The 27,971-nt window shown below is 39.5% G+C and overlaps 1 protein-coding gene and 1 pseudogene across 1 annotated transcript; one reads left to right on the top strand and one right to left on the bottom strand.

Annotated features, from left to right (window-relative positions):
* Positions 1-6: 6 nt before the first annotated feature.
* RAB32 (RAB32, member RAS oncogene family) lies at positions 7-22,664 on the bottom strand. The gene is made up of 3 exons (XM_006185471.3): positions 22,276-22,664; positions 7,433-7,710; positions 7-3,413 (listed from the first exon to the last, which is right to left on the bottom strand). Exons 1-3 carry the CDS (start codon positions 22,523-22,525, stop codon positions 3,267-3,269), a joined length of 675 nt encoding a protein of 224 aa, XP_006185533.2. The 5' UTR covers positions 22,526-22,664; the 3' UTR covers positions 7-3,266.
* On the top strand, positions 10,195-10,286 carry LOC116665547 (annotated as a pseudogene).
* Positions 22,665-27,971: the final 5,307 nt, after the last annotated feature.

Below are 27,971 nucleotides of genomic sequence, written 5' to 3'. Positions count from 1 at the left end.
CATACATGCTAAAGGTTTTGTAGTTTTATTCCTTGTTTTTACATTTAAGTTATTAATTTACAGATTGTATCACTTTGGGGAACTAAGCCATAGAGATATGACAGAGATATGACTTCCGTTTTCCAAATGCCTAGCCACTGTAGCAGCACTATTCAGAGATTAATCCAGCCTGTTAGAACCTTTAGGCTTCATTTTCTTCAGTGAATGAAAATAAATTGACTCCGCTGGTCTGCTGTTTAAGGGGTACAGATTTTTTAATAACATTGATTTATAAGTGGAAATTAAAGTGCTATATTTTAGGAATGTTCCTGCTTTATGTAAAATCATAGAATTCAAACTAAATAACACTTTATTGCTACCCATAAGAGGTTTTCAAAATGAACATGAACAAAAAAAATTTTTTAAAGCGGATTTCTGAGCTCCATCCCCAGAAAACTATTTCAACTGTATAAAACTATCTTAAGTGAGGCTCATTTTTCATTCAGCAATTAAGTAAGAAATTTCATAGTATTCACTTCTTTCCTTTGACCATGTATGTAGCTTACCCTTGTAGAGGAACGAAATTTGCCAACCCAGAATATCTCTTTAGCATGAGGATTATTTTAGGCTGATTATTTTTAAGAAACCCAAGACTCAGGAAGTCTTTTTTTTTTTTTTTCCTTCCTTCTCCTTTAACTGCTGCCTAAGAGAATTTAAATAAAGGACCTGGTCCAGGAAGAACACCATCTCCTGAGACACTGACAAAGAATATGGCCTGGGCTAGGCATGGTGAGGGGAACTGGCAGGGCCTGGAGACCAGAGTACTCTCTGTGTCCCACTGTCTCTGCACAGCGGCAGAGTAAACATTTGTTTCCTTTCAGTCTCCATGTGAATTGCTTTCCTCCCTCTTGAAGCCCCATGCCCCTATCCCCTTCTCCTCCTCTTAGATGGCAGACAAGCCTCAATTGCCTAAATTGTCCTTGGATCTCATTTTTCTTATGGGGCCCCAAGTGTACATAATTAAATTCTTCTTCTTTTAATCTGTCTCATGTCAATTTAATTCTCAGATCAGCCAGAAGAACCTAGAAAGGGTAGAGGAAATTTTTTACTTCTCCAACACCCTAAATCCATGTTTCATGTTCAACTTGTAGAAACAGATTGTAGTGAGAATTCAAAGTAAAGCAAAATATTCACTCAGTTTCACTTCTAAAGTGTAGGAAATGATAAATAGACTAAAATACCCCTCACTGACATACAGGACCCTGAGTGTTTACAGAAAACAATTTTTTAAAATGTATTTATTTTATTTATTTTCCTGGGGATTGAACCCAGGACCTCATGCATGCTAAGCACACACTCTTATCACTAAGCTATCACTCTCCCCAGAAAAAGAATTATTTAAGTATTGTCAATCCTCAAAATTATTCTAAGAGAAGATAACAAGTGTGGCAAACAAAATGCAAAACTCTCCACTTTGAATCCACTGCTAAATCACTTTAAACATGATAATTTCCTGTAAAAAATAAAAAACAATATACGAAAAAAGAACATTCCAAGCAGTGGAATTCAGTCTTTCAGTGACTACCTAGAATAAACTTTATATTTCTAACATTTTGGTTTTGGTATGAATATTTCAAAATACTTATAATATTGGATTCTGGAGTTTAAAAAAGGTTAAAAAGTTGAACTTTGTACCCAGTCTAGAAAAATTTTAAAATATGACACATATGTTTCCTAGAAAACAAGATTTGATGCATTTTTTTTTTCTGAAACTTAAAAGGGTTATATTAATTAAATGAGTATTACTTAAATCAGGGTCTGCTCTGTATTCCGTGGCCTCAGAGACTCTGATTCTATAGGGGATACATGTCCACAGAGGTTAAGGAGTTTATTTACTTAAATATATAACATATAAACACACTTGCGATTCCTACCAAAGCTTAGGTTTAATGAGAAGAGCAAGCTACATTTTATAGTCCATGATAATTACTACTTATTCTCAGAACACATCTGTCAGTGCAAGTGAAATTTGCTGTTTTTTTCCCTGCTCAATAAATGTATAGATCTCTCCTGTCCAAGTTCATACTTAATGTACAAGACCTCATTTTGCATTGGCTTTGGTCTGTCGCAAACATCTCTGAAATTCCTTTGAAAGAGATAAACTGGACCTTTCACATGATATAAAGTCTCTTAAAAATAAAAGGCAGAAGTGAACAGACACAAACTTTTCTAAGGCAGAAACGTATATACCCCATGTTACCTTTCTAGAACTACATGAATTCAAAACAAAGGTTTCAGTCAAAATATTTATTCTTTTCCTTAATTGGGCTAAATGACAAAACATATATTGTGAGCCTGCTTTAAGTTTCTCATGTATTATACTTTAAATGTTCAAAACTTTGTGTAAAACCACACATGACTTAGCTTCTTCCACAATGCACATACAGAATCTCAATTTAATTGGATGTTTTGAAATAAATTCTCTCCTTAACCATTATTATTATAGCCTTGAAAACCTAGCTCCAGTTAGAACTGTGACAGCAGTTATGAGTCAGGCCCTCAGTTCTAAACACAAACACACAGGAAGAAGAGAGGAGAGGACAGACTGGGGAGAGAGAAGAAGAAATGTGCATTTATGATGTTTGCAACTGGTAGCAGCTAGATCAGGGTACCAGTGTGGTGCGAGTGCTTCTGAGTCATCAAGAAGGGCATTTTAATTGTTTAAGAGGAATAACCACATGTCACACTAGCTAGGACTGGTTAAATTACAATATGCAAGGATAACAATTTTACATGAGTACCCAAGTTTTGACTAGAAAAATAAAAGATGGCTAAACAGGAACTTCCAGCTTCTGTGGCTAAAAGTCCAAAAGCCTCCCTCGAATGTGAGCATGGAACACAGAGACAAAAATACAGACTCACGGGATCACCCTAAGGCTGCAGGGGAAGTTTTATTACCACCCCAGTGCTCACACTGAAAGCCGCACCTTGTAAGCCTTAACAAATCTTGAGGAAGTGTCATTTTAAAAGACGTTAAAGAGGACATAAACATAATCCTGAATGTGATGGCAACAACCACAGGGGCCCAGGTGTTCACGTGCGAAGGTGCAGATTCGCCGGCCGGACTCCTTCACCAGCGGGCCCCTTCATCGCAGGCTATCCTCCTGTTAACGGGCAGCCCGGGGAAGACTCACAGAGCAGCCAGCGGCCACCCACGATCCTTTCTCGGGCATTACTTCGTTCCAAGCAAGTCAGGCTGCATCCGCACGAGAGAAGCAGACGCCAAGTCAGCAACACTGGGGTTTGTTTTCCTTTTTCAGGGTCTCCGGATCCAGTTTAATACTGCCTTCGATTTCTTCACTGGGGAAGCTCTGGTGGTTCGCGAGAATGTTCTCCACTAGGAAGCGGGCTGCTTCATCTATGTTTATGTTATCCTGTAGTGCAGAAACAGGACGAGGTTCAGTTCTCAGGATTAATTCTTAGAAGAAAGCATTAAGAGTATTAACGGGAACTGGGAAGGTTTGTCAGAGGGGCGCGTTCTAAGCACGCAAGCTCCGTCTTCTGCTCCAGTACTACAGTGACTGTGGAACCCTGGTCTTTTTACAAAGGATCACTCTTTCTGATGTTCCTGTTTTAGTGTTTTAAACTTTTGCCACTGGGGTTCAATGAACTACCTCCACGGTTGAAGATGAGTCTTCGCCCCGCTCTAGATTGCCGGCCACATAAGTGAAAGCACAGAGGTTAAGAAAGTCCTGCCCTTGAACGTCTACTTCAAGTACTTGGGGCAACTATGGAAAAAATGTTGAAGGGCTCAATCCACAGTAAAATATGATAAATGCAACATGTGGCCTCCCCGTCTCTGAGTACAAATTATGACTTTTAGTTGACATGTATAAACTGAGCTGAAACAACTTTGGAGGTGTGATGTCCATTAAGGATGCCCTGAGGAGTCACCAGCTGTCACGGCCATTTGTGTGACTGATTTACAAGCTGTCACTAAATATATAATAAGTAACACATAGCAAAAACTGGGTTCATTTTTTTAAGTATTCAACTTTTCAATTTAAAATATTTTCAGATTTACAAAGACACTGTAAAAATAGTAAAAATTCCTACAGACTCTTCACCCGTATTTCTCAAATGTTAACATCTTAGATAATGAGAGCGTAACTACCGAAATCAGGGAATTAGATGATGGTGTTGTGCTGGCATTGCTCTATCAGCCTGGTTTGAATTTCACCACCTATCTCAACATCCTGTTTCTGATCCAACGAGCAGCTGTATTCTGTGTCCTGTCTCCTTGGTCTCCATGAATCTGGAACAGGTCCTCAGTCACCTCGCCTTTCATGACCCTGACAACCTTGGAGAGCACTGGCCAGAGAACATCCCTCAGTCTGGGTTTGTCTGATGGGTCCGTATCATTAAATTCAAGTCACACACCATTGGCAGGAATCAGATGTAAGTGATGTGCCCTTTTCAGTTTATGAGGGTGTACACTTGCTTGAAGTCGTGTCTGCCAGGCTTCTCCACTGAAAAGTTACTATTCTTCACTTTGTACTTAAGCATCAATTACTTCTTCCCTAAAACAATTATTACTGTTGTGTTTAGTGGTGACTTTCTATTTCCATCATTCCTTCTCCAGTTTATTAGTTGGAATGCTACAGTTAAGAAGAGCTTTCTCTTCTCACTCATTATTCACATGTTTATTCATATCATGGATTACTGTTTTATTTTATGGATTAAATCCATTACAATAATTATTTACTTTGGTCCTCAAATTGTCTTGGATTGTGGAGCTCCTATAAGTAGGCTCCTGTGTCTTTCTGGCATGTCTCCATCATTTTGTGTTTTCTTAGTTTCTGGCACCACAAAATATCTCAGGCGTGTCTTTACTTTCTTTGTCTCACTAGTCCTGGAATCAGTCACTTCTCCAGGGAACCCTGGTTCTTTTCATTGGATAACAGTTTTGAAAAGCCAAATTCTGAGGTCATGGTAAGCTCACTGGCTCTGTGGTGTCATTGCTTCTAAACCTTTTCAGCAGACAGACCTAGTAAATATCTGTAAGTATCCATACACACATGGGTATCTACTTGTGTTTATCTGTTAATATATATACGTGTGTATGTGTGCATGTATGTGCATGGGTGTGTATATTCACACACAAAAACAGAGAATTTATATATATATATATATATGTGTATACATGTATGCTTACTTGGTATTAAGTTCATGTGACCTCTCCAATTCCACTCCAATCCACGAGCTTCATCCCAGCCTTCTCCCTTAATTGTTACACCTTTCTCAGACAGTGAGAAACCTTGCAAGACCTGTGCTATTTATTCAGGGTATCCTTTCTAACACCAACACAAGCTTTTTAACCTCCACTCCCAAGACAAGTATTAACTTTAATTAAATTATTGATCTTTGACTGCCCAATGTCACTCGGTCCCCACCAACCCCATTATACCAAGCAACTGTAACATTCTCTACCAGCTCTTAGTTGTAATTGATTAGGAACAGAAATTCCCGTGTTGTGCTGTAATCAGTCACACATTTTCATGTTGGGAATCCATTATTTGCCATAAAGATGAAAGATGAAGTTCATGAATTCAAACTTGCCTTGTGGCTATGTTCCTATTAGAATTCAGATCACTGAAATTCTAGCAGAAGCCAGATTTGAAGTTAACTGCTGGCCGGCTCAGAAGCATAGGTGTCAGTGACACTTGGATAGCATTTTAAGCACGGACTAAAATTTTTAACCTAAATTTTACATTACTGTTATTCTCTTGAAACTCTCCTGGTTTTCCACTAAGGAAATTCTGCAGATGGTTTCTAATAAATTTGTAGGAAAGCACAAAACATGAATATTTCCTTTCTCACCTCTAGATGTAACACTGTCTATAAATATAATGAAGCCGATGGCTTATACAGTCTTGGGCTACAGGCCACATGACGCTACTGTTTATGAATCTTCTGTCTAGATTTTGGGGAGAAATCTGGATTTATTACCTGAATGATTAATTCAAATAAAACCTAAAGAGGAAAATTTATCTGTAATGCATTCATCTTCTCCACCAAATCTCATGCTCTAATAAACATTTACACACACCACTAACAAAGTTGGAAATAAAGCAAATCCCCTGATGGATGCAGAGAGCACAGAGCAAGTGCCTCTCTACAAAGCCTCCCCCCTGCAGTCCCTCCCTCCCTGTTTGGCTCAGTGCTCCTGCAGCATCTCTGGGCTTTGTCTCTCTTCCGCCACTACTTTTTATTTATGAAACTAAATTTTAAGATACTAGAAAATATTTGTTTAAACAAATAGCCTTTAGCTTAGCCTTTAACTTCTGCCTCCAATAGACTTTTTTTTTTTTTTCAATGACCCCATCATCACATTTTCAGGGTACTTTTTGTGTAATCTCTCATAGCTCTGCTTTCATTATTCTGATCACCAGTGGCAGCAAATCATCTTCCACTTTTAGGGATTCTGGTAAAGCTAAAATTAACTTGGTATTAAGTATGTAGGTGATTTGGAGGACCATGTGAGTTTTTATACATATATATATATATCACACAAGAAATTCACAGAAGGCTTACTAAAAGCTGGAACTGTGTTAAGATTATACCAAATGGTGTCAAGTTTGTCATAACAGAAATGGGGCAACATTTCATCACTCTTACAGAAGTCTTGATGGTTATTTGACCTCTAAAGTGAGATTTCCAATGGACATAGCTAATCGCCTTCCTGCACAATATTTTGGGCTTGGGGTTTTCACTCTTGCTTTCCTGTGTATCTAGACTATTAAGATTTTCAACAGCCAACTTAACCGTGTTTGTTTTTCTTCAAAAAACATTTTATCCAGCTTCTCATAATGGACAAAAGAAAAAATTCTCTCACTCTACTATTCATGGAGAGGTATGTCACAAATGTTGATACTTTACTCTTGTTCAATTTCTTTCCCACATGCTTCATCTAAAACTCTTCAAACATCATCTGAATAACACCTCCTCTCTTACCTTTTCAATGTCTTTGTTAGTCCTGCACGTGACTTTCATCTTCACTAGGGACATCTATGTCCCTATGTTTTGTTAAGCCTTCTATAAAAATAAAAAATACTTGTGCTGGACAGTACATCTCATCCCCCATAGACTCCAGTTGCATGAAGAGTACTTCATTTAAGGACTCAAACTCGCAGAAAGTGTAATTTGTTCTTTGCTCTAATAATACTCAATTTTATTTTTAACGTAAAACCTGCCCTTCTCTTCACCTCCCCACTAGCCAGTCCTGAAAGCATGCCTGCTGCTGACTGAAAGGAGCTGTAACATATCCATGCTATGCTTCACTTTCTTCTAGGCTTCCCCAAACTGCTCAGGCAAACCCAGCTAAATACTTCATGGCTACAGTTCAGATTTACAAGTTAACAGCAGAGCAGATACAAACGCGAGCAGACCTCACCTTTGCGGAGGTTTCAAACCATCCACTGAAGCCATGTTCTTTGCAGAACTGGTCCATCTGGGGAGGATTCTGGCCACCGTCCTTTTTCTGGTCACATTTGTTAGCTAAGAGGACAGCAGGAATGGGGCTGCCATTTGGAAGATGGACTTTACTATCCAGATCACTTTTCCATTTTAAAACGGCTTCAAATGTGGAACCTCTCGATACATCAAACACGACGAAAGCACCGACAGCTTCTTTATAATACACTCGGGTCATGTTGCCAAACCGTTCCTGTCCTAGAAATACATATAATAAGAGATTCAAAATTTGTAATTCGGACAGGGTCTATATTTACATATAACCCTTCTGACCCTAAGAATAATGCTACAAACAATACCTGCCATCCCACAGCAACATACACTGGTGGGATTGAGGACACAGACACAGAACCAAGACCCACAAAGCAGAAGTGGCTGATCACGTAGACTGAGTACACAGTCACCTGGTTTCATGTTCTGGGCATCTACACCACATTCTCCATAAACATCAAGATAACAGTTTGTAAAGCTGCAGAGGCCATCATTTCCCCCCCTCCACTCCCCTTGGTCTAAGAGAAGAGAGGTACTAAAGGAGAAAGGGAAGTTGGGAGCAGAAGGAAGAGACAAGAATAAGAGAAAATGAGGCTTGCAGGAAGAAGATAAGTGTGGTGGGTAGAATGCTAGTCAAAAAGATCAGGACAGGAGACGAGATAAAGGAGCTATGTTCTTCACTCCTCATTCTTCACATCTCAGCCAAACCAGCTTTTAACTCAAAATGCAAGACTGCTCTCCTCTAAGAAGGCAGATCTGCAAACCTACTGTTTTAGAACAAGTGGTACAATTAATTGGTTGAATTGTTAAAGGAAGGATCAGCTGCAGAGTTGTTCAAATATCAATGTAATTTAAAATAATTTAACATGTTACATACTTTGGCTAAAAAATCGACTTAAATATATCATAGGACTTTGCAAAGCATTCTCTTACTATCTGACATTGTACCGTTCTTTGGCACAGGAAGAAGCCTTATCTCATATCTGACAGATGAAAAAACATGCAAAGGTTGCCAGGCCAGGATCAGGGTGGCACTGACTAAGAAGACAGGGCTAGAGCCAGGTCTCTGACTCCCACATGTGTGTGGAAATCCGCCAGCCATTCTCGACTGTCTTGCAGTTGCCCTGACTTAAGCTCGTACCTTCAGGCTGTCAAATTACTGATTACCATGCTAAGGAAAAATGACTGACAATCACTACAAATCGGAGATTTATAACTCTTTGTCCAATGATAAAAACATGCTCTATGATAAAACACCTTCCTATTGAAACATACTGATGAAAAACAAGCTTAATCTACATTTAATTGGTAGTAACATATGCAAAGCTACCCCCTGAAATTAATATTTTCCCCTCCAAATTCTATGCCATCATACAATTTTAGATATTGCTGAGTGGAATAATGGAAGAAGAATATAGCAGTCAAGCTTAAATGGATCAAGAAAGTTCATCTGGTTTGTGACAATTTCTCATAGGGGTTTATCTGAAGCTATATTATAATAGCTCAGAGTTCTGAATTTTATTTATAACAAATGGTCACATGAGAAACCTCACTATCATGTTCATATTTTATTGGTAATGTAAATCTTACCAGTCATCTATTTAGTTTATTTGATCACAATGCTGACGTTTATAAAAAGTTAGCGTTGTACCATTTTCCATAAACACACATCTAATTGTCACACAAGGCATGCTCACCGAGGATAGACCAACTGTTCAAAGTCGGTATCACTAATTTATAGATACATTAAAATGGTTCTGACTTAATTTTAACCAGAGAGCGCACACCAGCAATAATATCCTTTTTTTCCAATTTTTAATTATATACATGAAATGACTACAGCAATAAGAGAAATTAGTCTAAGATAGTCCAGATTATAAGAAAATTACATAATTATAAGAAAGTATTCCTTTGGACTATCCCTTCAGAGGGTAAGGTGTCAAACTAGTAAAAGTATAGAAATCCAGAAGTCATAAAGCGGTATTAAGCTCTATTGAATTTGTTTTTGTTTTGTTCATATAATTACCCCAGCTATTTCTTTTTTTACCAAATCATACCAAATTATATTCAAATCTGTATTCATGTAAACTTTATGGTTAAGGAATAAGAAAACCAGAAATGTATATGACAAGAAATTTTTAAGGAGCATCTTGTGGCTTAGAATATCAGTTTCCTTAGGTTCCAAGGCTAGGATTCAAAACTCCCTGACAGTCTCAACATCAGAGTGTATGCTTTCTAATCACCACCACATACGACAAATCAAAATCGTGTCAATTACACAGGTAAGCAAATGAAAAATAAAAGCACAAACTGGGAGGAAAAAAAATACAGGTCCTATATCTGATTAAAAAAAACTTGTACTCAGAATATAAAGAACTTTCAAAACTCCAAAGATAAAAAAATATTATAAAGTGAGCAGAAAATTGGAACACTCCACTAAAAAATTTATATGATGACAAATAAGTGTCAGAAATGATGCTCAAAATTATTAATTATTGGGGAAATGCAAATTTAAACCACAATGAGCTGATCCTTTACACCCACAAGAATGGCTGTAATTTAAAAGTCTGACTATACCAAGTGCTGGTGAAGAGGTAGAGCGACTGGAGCTCTAACACACTGCAGGTGAGAATAACGATTTAAAATAGTACAACCACTTTAAGAAACAATTGGATAGTTACTTAAAAATGTAAGACTATACTTTCAGGGATCATTTCTATAGTTCGTTACTTAAAAATGTAAACATATACCTACCATACAACCAATGCATTCCACTCCTAGGTATTTGCAAACAAAATGAAAACACATCTATATAAAAGCATGTTCATCAGTGCTCATAGCAGCTTTATTTTTAATAGCCCCCAAATGGAAGCAACCCATAGTCACGTAGTAATGAATAAACTATGGTGTGTCCATACAATGGAATGCAACTCCACAACAGAAAGGAAAGGAACAAACTATGGATACAAATAACAGCATGGATGAATCTCAAAAGAATTATGCTGAGTCAGAGAAGCCAGACCAAGAAAGGAATAGGTAATACCATGAGTCCACTGATATCAAATTCTAAAAAATTGGAAGCTATAGTGCTACAGTAAGAGAAACCAGATCAATGATGGCCTTGGGCAAGGCAGGGGGATGGATTACAAAAGAGCTGAAGGAAGTAGTTTTGGGGTGATAAAAATGTTTGCAATCTTGATTATAGTGGTGTTTCACAAGTGTATACATATGTCAAAACTTGTAAAATTGTACAGTTTATTATATGTCAACTATACCACAGTAAAGCCATAAAAAACAGTACCTACCTCATACAGTCACTGGGAAAGTAAAAATGTAAAATGACTGCCTGGAGGTTTTTAGGACTGAGTTTAGCAAACTATATAGCTCATGGCCAAATCCAGCTAGATAAAGTTTTACTAGCATACAGTCACTCTCATGTGTTCATGTACTATATGCCTGTTTCATTCTAGAATGGCAGAGTTGCAACTAAGAGTAAGTGGCTCACAAAAACTAAAATACTTGATATCAGGAATTTTACAGAAAAAAATGTAATGACCTCTGTTCTAGGGGGTTAGGAACAGTTACAAATGATTTTCTGCAATACCAAATCCAGAAAGCAATGGGGATTAAACATCTATGACCCAACAGCAAAAAGCCAAGTCCACACATTTAGGGAAACAGCTTATTTTCCAAAAGAATAGTAAGATACACTTCCTCTTTTACTGAGTTCATAACTTCTTTTTTGAAAATTCGGAAGTAATCCATTTATGCTTCAGAGATATTCCTGAACTGATAAAAACAAGTGAGAAACAAAAGTTTCTACAACACAGGAGTTTTAATTAGGGAGTGGGGAAAGATAAGACGAATTCATTTACAATAATCATCTTAATATAAAATTAAAAGTTGTTCTCTAAAAACTTAACAAAGTGAAACCTAGACTTAACTATGTTGTTTTAAAGGTTTAAGTGCATAGATTTGCTAAGCTCTTTGGGTCGTTAAACTGGAAAGTAAAGTGAACTTTGCTCTTAGACTAAGAATTGCTTCCTATATCTTTGCTATGACTTCTCCTTGGGTAGTTTTAGATATTCCCTAATTACTGTCTAAAATAAAGGATTCCTGTGGGGGAGAAAAAAAAAAAACTAATATTCAGGAATATTCCATTCTCCTCCACTTCCTTCTACATACATGGAGGAGCACACTGTTCTGCCTCCATTAAATAGTAGTGTCCATGGACTTATCCTGGCCAATGAAATATGAACAGAAGTGTCCTTTCCATGCAGAATCACTCAGCTGCCAGCGTTCTTGTCCTGCAGGGCAAGGCTTGAATCCTAATTTTGAGGTGATAGTATTGGATGGTAGGGCCTCTGTCAGCTTGGTTCTCCAAGTGGCTCCAGCAAAAAAAATCACCCTCTCCATCTTGTGTGGTGACACTGTGCTAGACATTGGTGAAAATAATGAAACAATGAATACGACCCTAAGGATCTCACAGTCTAGTTGAGGAAATAGACAAAGTGATACCTGATGTGTGAGGTGTAAAAGATCATATTATGGTATCAAACAAGGGGATGTTGTTCATTGAGGTGTGTAAGCTAATCTTTATTAGTCTTTTTGAAGGATACATTATCAAGAAATGCTATTGAAATGCTTACTTGTCATGAAGATATAGTATCTTAACAGATTTTCTTTATTTCTTTATTTTTGTTCTGTTACTTTCAGTTTGCATGCCCACGGGGGCAGTCAGTCTAGTCAGAGTCCACACTCACCATCGATGGAAAAAAATGACATGTTTAACCGCTGGATGCAGTTTCCCAGTAGCGCTGAGTCACCCCCAGGAGAAATGCGCATTCTCCCACTTACCCTTTCACAGCACATCAGGAGTCAGCCCTTCCTAGGTTTGAAAAGGGGCAAAGGATTAAACTAATGCAAAAGACTTTCACATCCAAACTAGACTTGCATTAGAATTTCATAGAATCTTAGATTGTTTTTTAATTTTAGAAAAGAATATAAAAAAAATACTCTGAGAGATAGCCAATCAACCATTTTAAGTTTAGTCCAATCATTATTCCAGGATTCTACATTCCACAAACACAAAAATAAAAGCAGGAAATTCCTACCATACCGAATGCTCCTGGATTGTGTCCCGTGATGGGAGAGGACTAGGTAGAGGAGAAAGTCTGCAGTTATTAAATATAAAGACAGCTGCATACATTTTGTTGCATGGTGTGTGTATATGTGTGCGTGTGTGGAGTTAAAGTGTACAGAAATATGGAAACTCAGCAGAACCTGGGAGATCTTCCTCTTCCCGGGTCTGCAGAAGGGAGGGGAGAAATCTGAGCAACACCATCTTCTTAGACCAGAGCTGTAATCATTTCCTACAGGAAGGGGAGGGACCACTTTATGCCTGTCTGACAAAACACTTTAACAGACAATATGATAACAGAAGATGACACTCCAGATTATCTAGTCCAACTTCTCCTATTTTATAGATAAGAAAACAAAATCCTAGGGAGATGTAATTACTCAAACGTCTTAGGTTGATTTGTTATTTAATGGGCTGTTCGATCTGTTACCCAAGTATTTTCTGGAGTGTACACTGCTCTACATGTCCCTATATTTCCAAATAGATCCAAGGTAGGATCAGCCTAGGAGTGACTTTCCTTAAGGATAGCACAGCCCCGCTACGAAAGTGAGAGCCTTGCTCTATGTCCCCTAGTGCTAAGGGAAGTGCTCCACTGCCAAGTGCATTCGCTACCTGAACCTAGGGACAGCCTTTTTCATCCAAATTGCTGGGGCACACTGCCCGTATGTTCCATATGACTATGAAATGTGTTATCCTTTAAAAAGATGTTTTATTTCCTTCTCTAGAAGAAAGAACCTTGATTATAACTCGACATCTTGGCAAGGAGAAAGGAAAAAAAAGAGCACAGTGCTTAGTCATCTAGGCTCAAAGATATTTAAAGATGCACAGCTTTGTACATACCCAAATGGATGAAACTTAAGGTACATATGCTGGCAAAAGGATTAAAATGCTTCTCTAATATTTGGCATATCAAACACTAATGACTTTGAAAAGGAGCTGAGACAACATAATACATTTCCAAGAATACACACTTCAATTAAGGAAAAGAAAACCACAAAAACAGTTTGCCATATCTCTTCACATCTCATGTGAATTTTCAAAAGGAGAGTATTTTCTCTTTAATTTAACAAGGAAGGCACTGCCTTCTGAACTGTTACCAGAAACAAAGGCTTCTGAACTGTTACCAGAAACATAGGCCAGAGATGCTTTCTCTTATGATTTTAATTACTGGTTTTGTTTTTTAATGTTTGTCTCAGTATTTTATGTTCATGCCCCCGTTTGATAGATAATCCAAATGTCACTTAATGTTATTTGAAACTCAAAATATAAATTACACAATGAAACACAACATTGTAAAATGATTATAAATCAATAAAAAATGTTAAAAAAAATTACACAATGAAGAACAAATCAGAACAAGAGGACAATTGATGCTAGTTTTCCAAGTATAAACACTTACCCTTTCCCGCCCACTTAAGAAGCACTGAGCTACATACTCTCGTTCAAGGTGATTGGGTGAAAAACTAGTGCATATTAAAGTCCTTTCAAAACAAATCCTTAAGTTTCGGTCTGCATTTCAGAGATGAAGCATTTCTAATAAGCTTGTGTGGTTGGTGGATAATAGATCAAGACCCACTCAAAATTTAATTTAAGTCCAGTCACTGGTTCTAGAAGGATAATTATCTAGCCACTAAAATTTTATATAGCTTGATAATGGGTCTTGGGTTTTATATGTAAGAGGCTACAAATGGTAGCCACATAGGTTTTGTTATTTTTAGTGGTTAATGACTCGGCCTACTACTAGTTTTTAAAGCCATTATAAGCATGCCCCAGCACTACACTTAAATATTTAACATGCTAAAATTATAGGAGTTGTTAGAAGAAAAAAAATAGGTTATTACTAAAGATTCACCACAATACTAAGCAATAAAACCATGTAACTAAAAACAGACCGTACTGCTAGTTGCCCATTTTCCTCCAACTGGCTTGCACAATTTCCCACAAAACAAGTGGCTGTAACCTTTGGAGTCAGAAACTGGAGTCAGAAGTATCTGAATTCGTGCCCTAACTCTGCAAATTCTAGGCATACAGAACTTGGGAAAATCCTTTAACCTTCCTGAGTCTCAGTTTACTCAACTGTGAACTGAGAATCATTCTCATTTCTCCAGATTATCATCAAGTATACATGAAAATAAAAGTAAATCAAATGACAGCATCCAGAAAACGACTTCTAATCGGCGGTAACTGTTGTTACATGAGAGGGTCAATGACCAAAAGTTCCCAAGTCTGGGATTCTATGCTTACATTTGGAAATCTATTTCCACTTGGAAAAATAAGCATTATGGAGAAAGAGGCCAAGTTGCTATTTAAGTCAGGTACAAATTTTTCGCTCATACCACCACCTTCTGAGATTGAGATTAAACCTGTCTGTCAAGCAAAAGAGGAACAAAATTGAACACAGAAAAAAATTTAAAATACCTAAACTAAATTAGGAGAACAAACTGCTTTTGAGATGGTCACTGAGCAGTCTTCAAAATGACCTACTCCTAGACACATGCCAGTTCAGGCTCTGGATTTTTCTTTCTCTTAATTTGAGACAACCAGGTTTTTGTGGTTTTTAGGCCACAGTGTAAGGTCTGTTATTTTCAACTGTTTACATCTTCTGTGGTGACTGCAAAAAGAACAGCTGACTTTAATCAATCTAAAATAAGGAATTAAATCAAAGTATCTTTTTGGTTTGTGTCCAAAGCCGTAACAGTTTTGAAGGTTTAAGATACTGGCTTTTCCCTTTCTTAAGTAAAGCGTTCAAAGAGAGCAAGACAAGTACCATATCTGTCCTGTAATTTATCTCGTCCCCTCACACCACCTCTTGAGACAGCCAGCGATAAGGAGCAGGTGATGTGGACCATACAGGAAGTAAGGGTCACGGACGGTGAGCATGAAGGAGCCCCGGGAGCAGCAGGCTCACCCGGGCAGGTGGAGAAGTCCTGGAGCGCGGGGAGAGGGTGGCTCTGCTGACAGCGCGCAACAGAGCCAAGACAGAACAACTGTTCTCAACTTGAGTTTAAATCAGGTCACCCATGGTGCTTGGTGAATCCCGAATTTCCAGGCCCTACCTCTAGGAATTCTGACTTGGTGAGTAGGGGAGACTGCTAGTGGCCTCCCCAATATCCCTTCACAGAATTTGATTTGGGGAAGCAATGCATCCAATTTAAAAACAAACAAACCAACAAACAAGCCCTAGATTTCCTAGCTGCCCTTGCAGCAAGGCATGTGTGTTTGACTAGACCACAAAGATAAAAGATTCGGCTAGTGATCAGCAGAGGGGTGAAATGGAGCTTCAGTCCACGAAGGATGAATGGTTCTGCTCACTAGCCTTGGACTGACCGTCCAACCGCAGACTTACTAGGTGACAGACTTAACCTCTCTCTCGTGGAAACCATGATGTTTGGGGATGTTTGGCAGATGAAGCCAAATCTGCTTAGTTAATGCTGAAGAATCCGCATTTTCAGCACCTCAGGCAAGTCAGATGGACGGGGTTCCATACAATCGCACTAAAAAACCCAATATATAGAGCTTAATTTCAAGAAGCAATAAAAAAATCACCAAAGAAGATGCTTAAGGAAAGTATAGAAGTGGACAGAAGTGAGTGAAGAGAATGGGAAAGAAGAAAATGTAGGCTCACCTGTCAGTTAGACCAACTGGCAGCCTTAAACTAAACCACTGCTCTACATTTATTTTTGTGGTTTGTCTCTCTCAAAAAAAGTGAAGGAATCACATGTTTCTAACTTCCTCGACTGCAAAAAGTGTAAAAAGCTCTTTTGAAAATATAATTGAATAGAATTCTAAAGCACCTTCTTGATCTTTTCTCTCACCCTCCAGAAATCTCCCCCATATGTCAGCACTTTTTCACCATATAAGAGACGATCCCCACAAACCATAGTACAGCTTAAGACTTGTCGGCTGAGTCCACTCTCTATTAGTTAAGTGTTGATTAAGTGTGAAATCCTCACTATTTTGAGAATATGCTATTCTTGGGCTCCAAATTTAAGGCATTCAAAGTTTTCTTCTTTGGAAGAGTACTTTCTCTCATCTCTCAATCTCTTTTAATAAGTGGCTAGAAACATGTATTAATCGTATTTTTTGTTTTCTATATTTTATGATGCTTTGAAATCTTGGGGCCTTGTGGACCAGGGGAGGGACTGCCCACCTGGCCAGGGTTAGCTGCTACTTAGAGGGAACAAACAATTTGCTGAGAGCACGTCTCTGATTTGCAAATCAACCAGTCCTGAGTCCTTACCCTCCCTCTGCTTTCTTCTTCCAGGCTCCTGCAGTCCAGGACCACTATCCTCCTGTTCTAATCACCTCATGGCCAGGTACTAGACAACTAGGGACCATCCCTGTAGCCCAGAGCCCAATGACATCTTTCAAACTCTCTAATCCTACAGTGTCTCGCCCACTCCTTCCTGCGAAAACCACAATGACAACAATGGATCTCGCCCCTGCTTGGCTTTCTCCTTGCTCCTTCTGCCTCCTGACCGAGCCTGCTGCTTCCCGACATGGTCCTGCATGCTGTGGGATGGTCCCTCCTCTTGGGGACTATGCGTAAGAAACTATTTCTTCCAGTGGCAATAGTCTCCTGATGTGTTGACCTCATCACACTTCAATAAAAACAAAATCTTGAGTACATTTTAGAAGAGAGTAAGAATCATTAAAATTTACATATCAAAAGCTTAAGAAAATTGGAAGGTCAGGATAACATATACATAATGGATTAAAATTGCTCCTTAAATGTATTTGAAAATAACACTGCACCCCTGGCACAATGCATGGCATACAGGCTTAATCAGTGAGCTCACGGAGTAGACCAGGCAGACTGCGGTAATTATTACCTGGCTTTTCCAGGCTGTGCTCTGCAACCAGATACCAGGAAAAAACAGCTTTGATACTTCAGAAAAGTCCACAGTTTAGAAACAGTCTTTCAAAATGTACCAAAAAATGATTAAGCCAATCAAAAAGTGTCTACCTTGTAAGTATTATGCTTCATAACTAAGTATAAGTACTGGAAATTCTGGATTGATAACATAAAGAGGGGGTATGCATTATGATGGGTATCAAATGTGAGTCTCTCCAAAATAGGGGTGACCAGAATGTCTGCAAACTTAAACAAGAGTTTATGCTACTGTTTTGAAACCAGTGAACCAAAAATCCACTCTAATTAGAAACCTTCGTTGTCATTATCTCAGAGTCATGAGACCTGTCTCTGTGCAGTGCCACAGATTACCTGTGTTTTCTTGGTCAACTTACCACACCTCCCAATATTTAGACTATGGTGTCTTGCAATGTTGACAGCCCAGTTCAGACAGTAGAATAATTAGGCAAATGGTTGGGAACCCAGTCAAGGTTTAGTATTTCTTGTCCGCACTTGGCTGTCTCTACCTCTAACCTGAGGACCTGTTAGCTTATGCGGGCTAACTTAGGCAACTAAGAATGGTAACATTTAAAAAAAGGAAAAGCAACAGGCATATCATTATCAGGGGAAATTTTGTGTGCGATAACACAAATATGTTGTTATGCTGAAATTCCTGCCTGGGCAATTGTGAAAGCAGCGTCTAGACTGTGGCACCCAAAGGTATGTCAAAACTCACATGTCGAGGAAGACTTAAAGTTGTCAAGTGGAACAGCAGGCATTGCTTGTAATTCAGCACAGAAATTGAACCAGAATGAGGCTGAAGACAGCAAGATTGTACAAGAATCTACAAGAATCAGATGTAATAAAGATTTTTTAAAAATCTCTTTAAATGAGTTATTAAGTAATTGGCCACCAATAAGCCCTAAGAAAGTTACTGTAGTACTCAGTGTTTAAGACAGAGACTCTGGATAACAGACTAATTCTTCAAAGCACCGCTTCATATTTAGATAGATACTCTGAAGGTCAAGAAAGCATAAGAGATAATATCCCAGATTCTTGCTCCTGAAGAGTTGGAAGGTTAGCAAAAGAAGACAAGAGACCTCACTGGGTGTAATAATTAGCAACACACAAGACAGAACAACAAAGTCAGGATCAGTATTCTATTTCCAGATGGGAGTCAAAAAAATAAAAAGTGAATCTAAGTATGATTTAGATAATTTATGATGTCTTCCAAGCATGCACTTTAAGCTTTGGTAAATAATATTTACATGAATTTCAGACTACATTGTTCCTGATTTGCTCTTTGGCCCAAAGGATTATTACTCTGATTTTTACAAAGAAATTTTGATCCTAAAAAGTGAAGGGTGGCAGAATAGGCCACCCCCAAAAATGACACTTTGGCATAAGAATTATTTTAACTAAAGGCACTTGAAAAACAGTAAATGCATGAAGGTTGCTCTAATCTCCCCCTTTCCTTCCTTAAATCAAGAGAGAACTCCCTTGTGAAAGATGTCCTCCCTAGACCAGGAGGAAGGAACATTCTCATCACCAGAGATGGGGAGTCAAGCTGAGAGAATTCTGTATAAACAGATCTTGTTAAAATAACCCTTTATCTTCCTTTAACCTTCCCACAGAGGTTGATTTTTTTTTTCTACAATTGCCTCTCTCTATTCAACCTAGCATAAAAGCATTTCGATGTTGCTACTTTTGTTGGATCTTCATTTCCTTATGAGGGCTCCTGTGTCACAGAATTCTTAGATTAAATAAATTTCTGCTATTAACCCATTTCACATTAATTCTCAGGCCCAGATGAAAGCTCTAAGAAGCTAGAAATAAACTTTCGCCTCCCGGCCAAAAGCAAATCACTTCAATGAATATATGAAGCCTAAATTATTCTATCTAAATGGACAAACTTAAAAAAAGAAAAAAAAAAAAAAGATTTGGCCAGACCAGCCATTCAACCTACCTGGAAATGTCTAAAGTTGCTAATAAGATTATAATAAGAAATGAGCCAAATACTACTTCATTTATAATAAGTGTTAAAAGGAAGATCAGTATGCATCTTAATTTAGTATGCATTTACTAAACTCCCTTTAAAATCTTATCAGAGACTTCAATATTCTAGTATATTTCAGTGATGTGTTGAGCAGCAGCCTTAGAGCAGGTACACAGTAAAAGAGAGCGACTGCCGAAAACAAAAATTGTATTAAATTGCCTCTGTATTTAAAGCTACGTTCATTTAACATAACAAGAAAGGATTTGTAAGGCATGCACCCAAGAGTCACCATGGTTCTTAATTTAAAAAGCTTAGCTTAAACTCCTTGATCACATTTATAGAAAACCTTTGGACAACTCCTGCCCGTCACAGCCACCAAAGCTTCCAAGTATAGAGATTTGACATAATTTCTTTACCACCTTTCCCATCTTTAAACAACAAAAAAAACTTACTAGTGACAACACCACACCTTAAGTTAATCATATCAAGTGGCCAGTGCCACCTATTATTTTGCAATCAAGGACTGTTTATCTCTCCTGAGAATTAAATATGATTCAACTTTGTTACTACATAAGGCAAATATGTTTAGCCATGGGGGAAACTTTTTGGAGTGGCCTTCAGTTTGCCTTCATTACATCATTCCTACTTCATTCAAATGGTATGAGCTAGGAGTCACCAGTGGCTCAGACATTCAAACCAAATGTAGTTAATGATGGAGCTTCCTGAACGTTACATTAAAGCCAAGTTATTTTTGCTCTTAGTTTCCTTATATATTAAAGCTCCACCTCTGAAAACTTGATTTATAAGATGAGCCTAATAATTTCCAATTAGCTCATAAGTTTACCTCCAGTCTTGTTCATTGCTGGTGTGTACCTGCTGAATGGTTATCTAATATCCAGGAATCCCTTTTGGAGATCTGAAAGGTCTGCCTTCTTCCTGGACAAGCTCAAGTTTTGGATTTAGGCAAATGTGCAAGGATATTCCAGCTAGACCGACATGTACCAGAGTCTGGTAAAGAGTGACTATATCCCCTTCCTGGCAAAATAGGTCTGTTCAAGCAGGATGAAAAAATAGGTGACATCCAGAAGAAAACGCTTACTCATGCTTCTGTTTTCCCAAGTCTCCAAATATAAGCATTTTTCCTTGAGGTTTAAAAACACAACTGTGCCACAAAAGTCTTTTATTGACCTGCAATAGGACCCAATCACAATTTAATTGCTAAATGTCACATTATTTCACATGAAGAATGAGGTAAAGTCAACAATCCTCCTAGGCCAGGATTTTAAAATCATCTTCATGGAAACCCAAGGCTCCACTGAAAATTCCTGGAGAATGACTCTCACTTGGTAAAGCAGCCTTTACAATCCATGACTTTGTCAAGAAGCAGTATCACTGCTCGTAAGTGCTTTGTAAAAAAGCAGGAAGTGTTTCGAAAGAAGCCTCTGGCTTCAAAAGATGACTTTTCAAACGGACTTTTTGTTTTCTGAAACCCAAAGAGGGAAAAAAAAAAAAGCTGAGCCCACGGCTGATTATCCCTCTTTCTCAGAGGGACTGACAAACAAATTTATTCCTGTATCAGACATAGAGAAGCCTGTTCTTAAATAAATGCACATGTAAGTTGTAATTCTTCAGTATCTTCTCATATGTAAAAAACACTACCGGGCAAACAGACCTGTGGCCCTCGACTCTGCTACCAGCTGGGTGACCATATCTTTTACCCGTTTCAGTTATGCATCTGGAGGACAAAGGATGGTCTCTCCATCCCTGAACATGCTCCCATCAAAATGCTCTAAGATAAACTGAGCTTCTTAACAGTGATTGAGGAAGGCAACTCTTGGTACCACTTCCATATTGAAACTTTCCAAAAGCTAACAACTTTTTAAATGTGCACATCCTACCCGCCACACCAGCCAGAGTTCGTTTTCATAAATCAGAGCAAGGAGAATATGTACCCCCTCACATAGGGGTTTTATGCTCCAAAATGGTAACTGAAAGCAAATGCCAGGGCAACAATATATGGGGCAGGAGTTGGGGGACAGAAGTGGGGCTAGGTGTTGGTTTAGGGAGGGAGGAATGTCACCTTTCCCAAATTCTCTCCTGGGTGGCAAAGGAATGAGAACATGGTATATGGTGAGTGGGGTTTCACTCACAACGAAGCGTCTCAGACTCAAGGTGGTGATGGAAAATCTGAAAAGGAACCTGGTTTCTGGTCTTGGTTGTGCCACTAACTAGGTGCCTAACTTTGGGTAAGTCATTCAGCCACTTTGAACCCCAGCTCTTATCTGTGAAACGTTGACGGGAATGAGAGGAGCCAGGAGTCTTCCCCTAACTCTTCCTTGGCAAGACTCAGAGTGAAAACTTCAGGATAAGCCCTCATGGCTTTCCCCACTCTGGTCAGGTGAGAGCCCCGCAGTACAGGGCCCCCTTTCCATCTCTTAAATACAGACTTAGCTGAGGCATCTAACCAGGCTTATTTATTTATGCACTTATATATCTTACCCTGCTTTAAAATTCTACTACTGCTTGTTCCATTGTCCTGACCCCACTGGAGTCCACTCAAACACATCCCTTTCCGTCCTTCTAAGTGATTTAGTCCCTTTCTTCTAAACATACACAGGCTGCTGAGTTCAGGCCGAGGACAGAGAGGAGAATGGGGACCGTGGACCTGAGTGCCCCTGGCTCTCGACGGCTGGAAAACCTGGCGGGCGCCCCCTTCCCGGAGGCCGCCGCCCGCCCACCGGCTCCGGTGTCCCCGCGTGTCGGCGGCTCTGGGCACCCGCTTACCCGCGATGTCCCACAGCTGCAGGCGCACCAGCGTCCTGCTGTCCCAGTTGAGGACCTTGAGGGCGAAATCCACCCCGATGGTGGCTCGGTAGTGCTGGGAGAAGAGCTGGTGGACGTAGCGCTTGATAATGCTGGTCTTGCCCACGCCGAGTTCGCCGATGACCAGCACTTTGAAGAGGTGCTCCCGGGTCTCGGGCACCGCGGCCGCGGCCGCCCCCCGGTCCGGGTCCCCGGCTCCCCCGCCCGCCATGAGCGCCCCCGGCCCCGCTCAGCTGGACGGCCGCTCTCGGCGAGCTCGGGCTCCGCGCCGGGGCCCCCGCCCGGCCGCGCCCTCCCCGCGGCGCCCGCGGAGCCCCCGCGGCCGTCGGAACTTCCCCGAGGCCAGCCGCCCTCCCCGCCGCGCTCGCCGCACCGCCTGACCGGTCACAGGACCCGGAACCCGCCGCCGCCCGCAGCCCGCGCGGGGCGGGGAAAGGGCCGGGGGCTGGCCTGGCGGGGGAGGCCCCGGCGAGGAGGCTGCGCTCCGGGCGCGCCGGGCCAGAACGCGGGGCACTTCCTCTCCGCGGGCTCCCCTCCTCGGGGCGGCGCTGAGCTCGGCCGCCCCCTGGTGGCCCCGGGGAGCCGAGGACCCGAGCCGACGGCCTGCGGGCCCGGGGCCGCCGGGAGCCCAGGAGGTTCAAGGTCGGCCTGCAAAAGTGTCCAGGCCACCGAGCCAGGTGGTGGAAGCCCCCTTCCCCCCCGGCAGAGCGCGGAGGGACAGGAGGTGGTCATCCAGGGCGCGGACCCCAGCCTGGGAGGCGCTGGCCTGGGAGTAAACCTCCTTCCCAGGTTCTGCCCAGAGGGAGTTTAACACCTGGAGATCGTTGTCTTTGGTTGATCTCTGGCCCAGTTTGGAAGAAGTGAAAAAGAATGGATGAATGACTCTGAACTTGACAAAGGACTGATAATACTTTTGCATTCAAATGAAGGGGTGAGTTGGAGGAAGAGGACAACACAGGAACTCTAAAACGATCTTATTTTACTTCAGTGAACCACAAAAGCCTTTTTAAATCTTCAGGTGGTGGAGGCTCTGAGATAGATCCTAAGAACTGATTGAAATGTAGTAGGTAGTATTGAGAGCTTTTATTTTAAAGAAGAAAGGAAGCCTTGCCTAGCCTGTTAATAAAATCGAGGGATGCCCTCCTTCCATAATATTTAGGCACACCTGGAGCTGATATCCTCTGTAAGCTTCCTTGAATAAACTAAAGCCGCTGCTGCCCCTACCCTCACGCTGACAATCGTTAGAAAATGCTATTCAGAGGTGGAGGCGTCTTAAAATTTAGCAAGTCAAGGTGGGAGTAAAACCTTTAGTAGAACAGCTATTGAAAAACCATGGATATGCTCTAAAGAAGTTTAATGGCCCACCAGTTTATGGCTTTTACGTTCATTAAACCAGAGAGCCCTTCCAGTATGTCTCCAGGCTGGGGAAAGAGGAAATCTCCCAATTGCTGCCATGAGTGCAGCATGTTGTTCCATACATGTATATTACCATAGATCTTTATGAGTTTTCTTTTTTTTTTTTTTTCCTTCAATCCTTCTAGTTCCACTGGCATTAGAAATAGAATTGTGGTGCTAAAAATCACATGTGGTAAATGATTTAAAATTAGAATTGGTCCCAGCTAAAGGCAGGATAATAGATAGGCTCCACTTAAGAGTTAAGGGTTTGTTAAAACAGATTACACACTAGGCCCACCCCCAGAGTGGTTCTCATTCAGTAGATTGTGGTGGAGTCAGATAATTTGCATTTTAAAGTTCCTGGGTGATGCCCATGCTGGAGGTTAGGAGCACTGTGGATTGGATCAGTTCGTATCAATCATCCAGGATCTTATAAAAGTACAGATTCTGATTAAGAATATGTGGGGTGGGGCCTGAGATTTAGAATTTCAAATAAATTCCCAGGTGATGTGAGTGCTGTTAGTGGATCACACTTTTATTAGTAAGGGTTTAGATTAGTTCCCACCTTTCTTTGTATTTGACTCAATTCAAGTGATGCACTGAATGTTTGTGTCCCCCCAAATTTGCATGTTGAAATCCTAACCCCTCATATGATGGTATTTAGAAGTGGGCCTTCCAGAGGTCAGGAAGGTAGAACTCTCATGAATGAGAATAGCGCCCTTAGAAAAGAGGCTTCAGAAAGCTCCCTGGCTTCTTCTACCACGTGAGGACACAATGAGAAGACAGTGGCCTATGAACCAGAAACTGGGTCTCACCAGACACTGAATCTGCCAGCGCCTTGACCCTGGACTTCTCCAATTCCAGAACCGTGAGAAATAAATTACAGTTCAAGCCACTCAGTTGACTGTAATTTGTAATATCAGCCAGAGCTAAGACACCTAGGGAGCAAGCTGTCTAACTTACCCAGACCTTCTCTTTTAATCTTTTAGAAGAGCCCAGGAAGGTGTATTTAAAAAAAAAACAACAAACAAGCAACAAAAAACATTAAGTGAGCAGGACGCACACACTTGACCTATAGAACTACGGATTAAAATAATACCAAGTAATGTCTGCTTGTGTAGACTTAAATTGGAAAAGGCTGAGAATTTGGTGGGGAGAATGAACAAGTCAGAATCCTGAGCTATTTTAGTGAGGAAATAAGGTTTTTTTCATTTATAAAATGAAAAAAAAAAAAAGGAAGTAACCTGAGACTTGTGACTGAATAAACAAGACTCTGTTTTAAACAAATGTTTCCATTTACTGCATACAGGAAATGGCCTGTTTAGAGAGACCCTGGATTCACGTCACTCATTTATTCTACCTCTGCACTTGCTACGCTCCCCATCTGGAATATATTCCAAACCTTTACCCTACCCCAGCCTCTCCCAAGTAAACTCCTCCTCATCATTCAAGTGCTACCTCAAGGGATTTCCTGCTCTTTTCACCTTGAACTTCCCTGGCAGATTTACAGTCATTAATTTGTTAATAAGCTTCCATTTGTGCCAGGAAATGCTCTCGATATTCCAAGCACAATGATATGAGCTGAAGAGAGAAGATTCTTGTTCTCAAGGACTTTCTACTCTACCGGGAATATGACAGATAATTAAAGAGCAATTAAAGAAGTGAAATAATTTCAGATAGTTATAAATTGTATGAATAAAATAGGAAATGCCATTTAGTGAGTAATCATTGAGTGAAGAATAAAAGCTACACCAATCAGCAGGCCTACTCTAAAGGAGATATTGAAAGGAGGTGCCAGGTTTCATTTGTTTACCACGTGGGTAACTGATTGCCCCAGGACTGTCTATTGAAAAGACCATCCTTTTCTTATTCTTCTGCAGGGCCACCTTAGTCTTAATTCTAGTGCTCATAAGAGATTGGGTTTGTTTCTTCTCTCTTCTCTTCCGTTAGTCTGTGTATCTGTGCTTGCACCAATTCTTACCTGATTTAATTTCTGTAGCTTTATTATAAGCCTTCTTTTCTGGCAAATCAAAACCTCTCATTCTGCAATTCTTTTTCAAGTTTGTGATAGCCATTCCTATTCCTTTGCATTTCCATATAAATCTTAGCATCAGCATCTCAGTGTTCACAAACACGCCCGCTGGGACTTCTGTTGGAATTGCACTGAGTCCATATGTCAACTTGAAGAGAACTGAAAACATTGGGTCTTCAAAAATATTGACATGGTATATCCATCATTTATGTAGGTGTTAATGTCTTTCAGTCATATGAGGAGGTCTTGGATTGTGTGTAGTTGGTATATAAAAATAAAAATAAAATTGATTTGTTTAGAATGAATTTAGATTCAGTGACCCTGATACTTTTATAGAATTGCATTTTCTATGTATAGAAACATACTGTTTTTTTCTTACCTTTCAATCCCTATACATCTTATTTCGTACTTTATTCTACTGGCTAGCACTGCAAATAAAATTTTGAATTAAAATGGAGAGAGTAGGCAACCTAGTTTTTGAGATAAAGTTTTCAACATATCCCCATTAATTTATTTTAATAAGCCTTTCATTTTAGAATACTTTTAGATTTACAGAAAAGTTCAAAGATAGTACAGAGATTTCCTGTGTACCTCATACCTCCTTTCCCCTGTTACTAATATCTTACATTAGTGAGGTACATTTGTCACAAGTAATGAACCATTATTGATATAATTAATGAAAGCCTATACTTTATTCAGATATTCTTCATTTTGACTTAATGCTCTTTTACTGTTCCAGGATCTCATTCAGGATACCACATTACATATAATTAACATGCCTCCTTAGGCTCCTTTTGGCTGTGACAGTTTCTCAGACCTTCCGTGTTTCTGATGGCCTTAATTTTGAGAAGCACTGGCTAGGTACAGTCGACCTTTGAACAACAGGGGTTTACTTATACACGGGTTTTTCTCAATAGTAAATACTGTTAATAATTACCCCCAAGGAACTAGCTTTTGGTTTTACTGATTTTTTTTCCCTATTGATTTCCATTTTTAATTTCAATGATTTCTTCTCTGATTTTTATGATTCTTTTTCTTCTCGTGCTTTAGGCTTAATTTACTGTATCTAGTTTGCTAAGGTAGAAAATTAGATTTTAGATCTGCTACTCAAACATGAATTTAATGCTGTACATTTACCTTGAAGCACTCCTTTCACTGCAGCCCACAATTTGATTAAATAGTGTTTTTTTTTAATTTAGTTCCAAATGTTTCTTATTTATCTTGATACTTCTTCAACCCATGGATTATTTAGAAGTATGTTAATTTCCACATATTTGGGGATTTCTCAATTATTTTTCTGTTACTGATTTCTAGTTTAATCCTGTTATAGTCTGAGAACATGACTGAATGATTTCTATCCAATATGGCAGCCACTGGCCACATATAGCAATTTAAATTAAATAAAATTAAATAAAAGCTTGACAGTATTTCCTCAGTGACACCAGCTATATTTTAAGTGCTGAATAGCCACATGTGACTACTGTATGTTTAGCATAGATAGAGAACATCTCTATCAGGGCTGAAATTATTGTTTTTTCCCCCCAATTTTATTCAGATAAAATTGGCATGTAGCATTGTGTAAGTTTAAGATGTACAATGTGCTGATTTGATATACTTATGTATATTGCATAATGATTGTCACCATTGCACTAACTAGCACCTCCATCACATCCCATAATTACCATCTCTTTTTTGTGGTGAGAACAGTTAGTTGACTCTCTTAGCAACTTTCAAATATATAATACATATTGTTAATTATAGTCACCACGTTGTGCATGAGATTCCTAGAACTTATTCATCCAACCACCATTACATTCTGTCTTTATGAGTTTGGCCTTTTTAGATTCCACATACAAGTAATATCATACAGTATTTGTCTTTCTCTATGTGACTTATTTCACTTAGCATAGTGCCCTCAAGGTCCAGCCATTCCATCACAAATGACAGGATTTCCTTCTTTCTCATGGCTGAATAATACTCTATTGTATATCCATACCACATCTTCTTTATCCATTCATCCACTGATGGACACTTAGGTTGTTTTCACATCTTGGCTATTGTGAATAATACTGCAATAAATATGGGAATGCAGATATCTCTGTGATATCCTGTTTTCATTTCTTTTGGAAATGTACCCAGAAGTGTGATGGCTAGATCATATGGTAGTTCTATTTCAGACAACACTGTTATAGAACATGACATAGGAAGATATCTTTATGATTTTAGGATA

The sequence above is a fragment of the Camelus ferus genome, chromosome 8 (genome assembly GCF_009834535.1).
Source record: "Camelus ferus isolate YT-003-E chromosome 8, BCGSAC_Cfer_1.0, whole genome shotgun sequence".
Classification (NCBI taxonomy): domain Eukaryota; kingdom Metazoa; phylum Chordata; class Mammalia; order Artiodactyla; family Camelidae; genus Camelus; species Camelus ferus.
The sequence above is the reverse complement of the archived record's forward strand: the minus strand, read 5'-3'. Positions and strand labels throughout refer to the sequence as shown.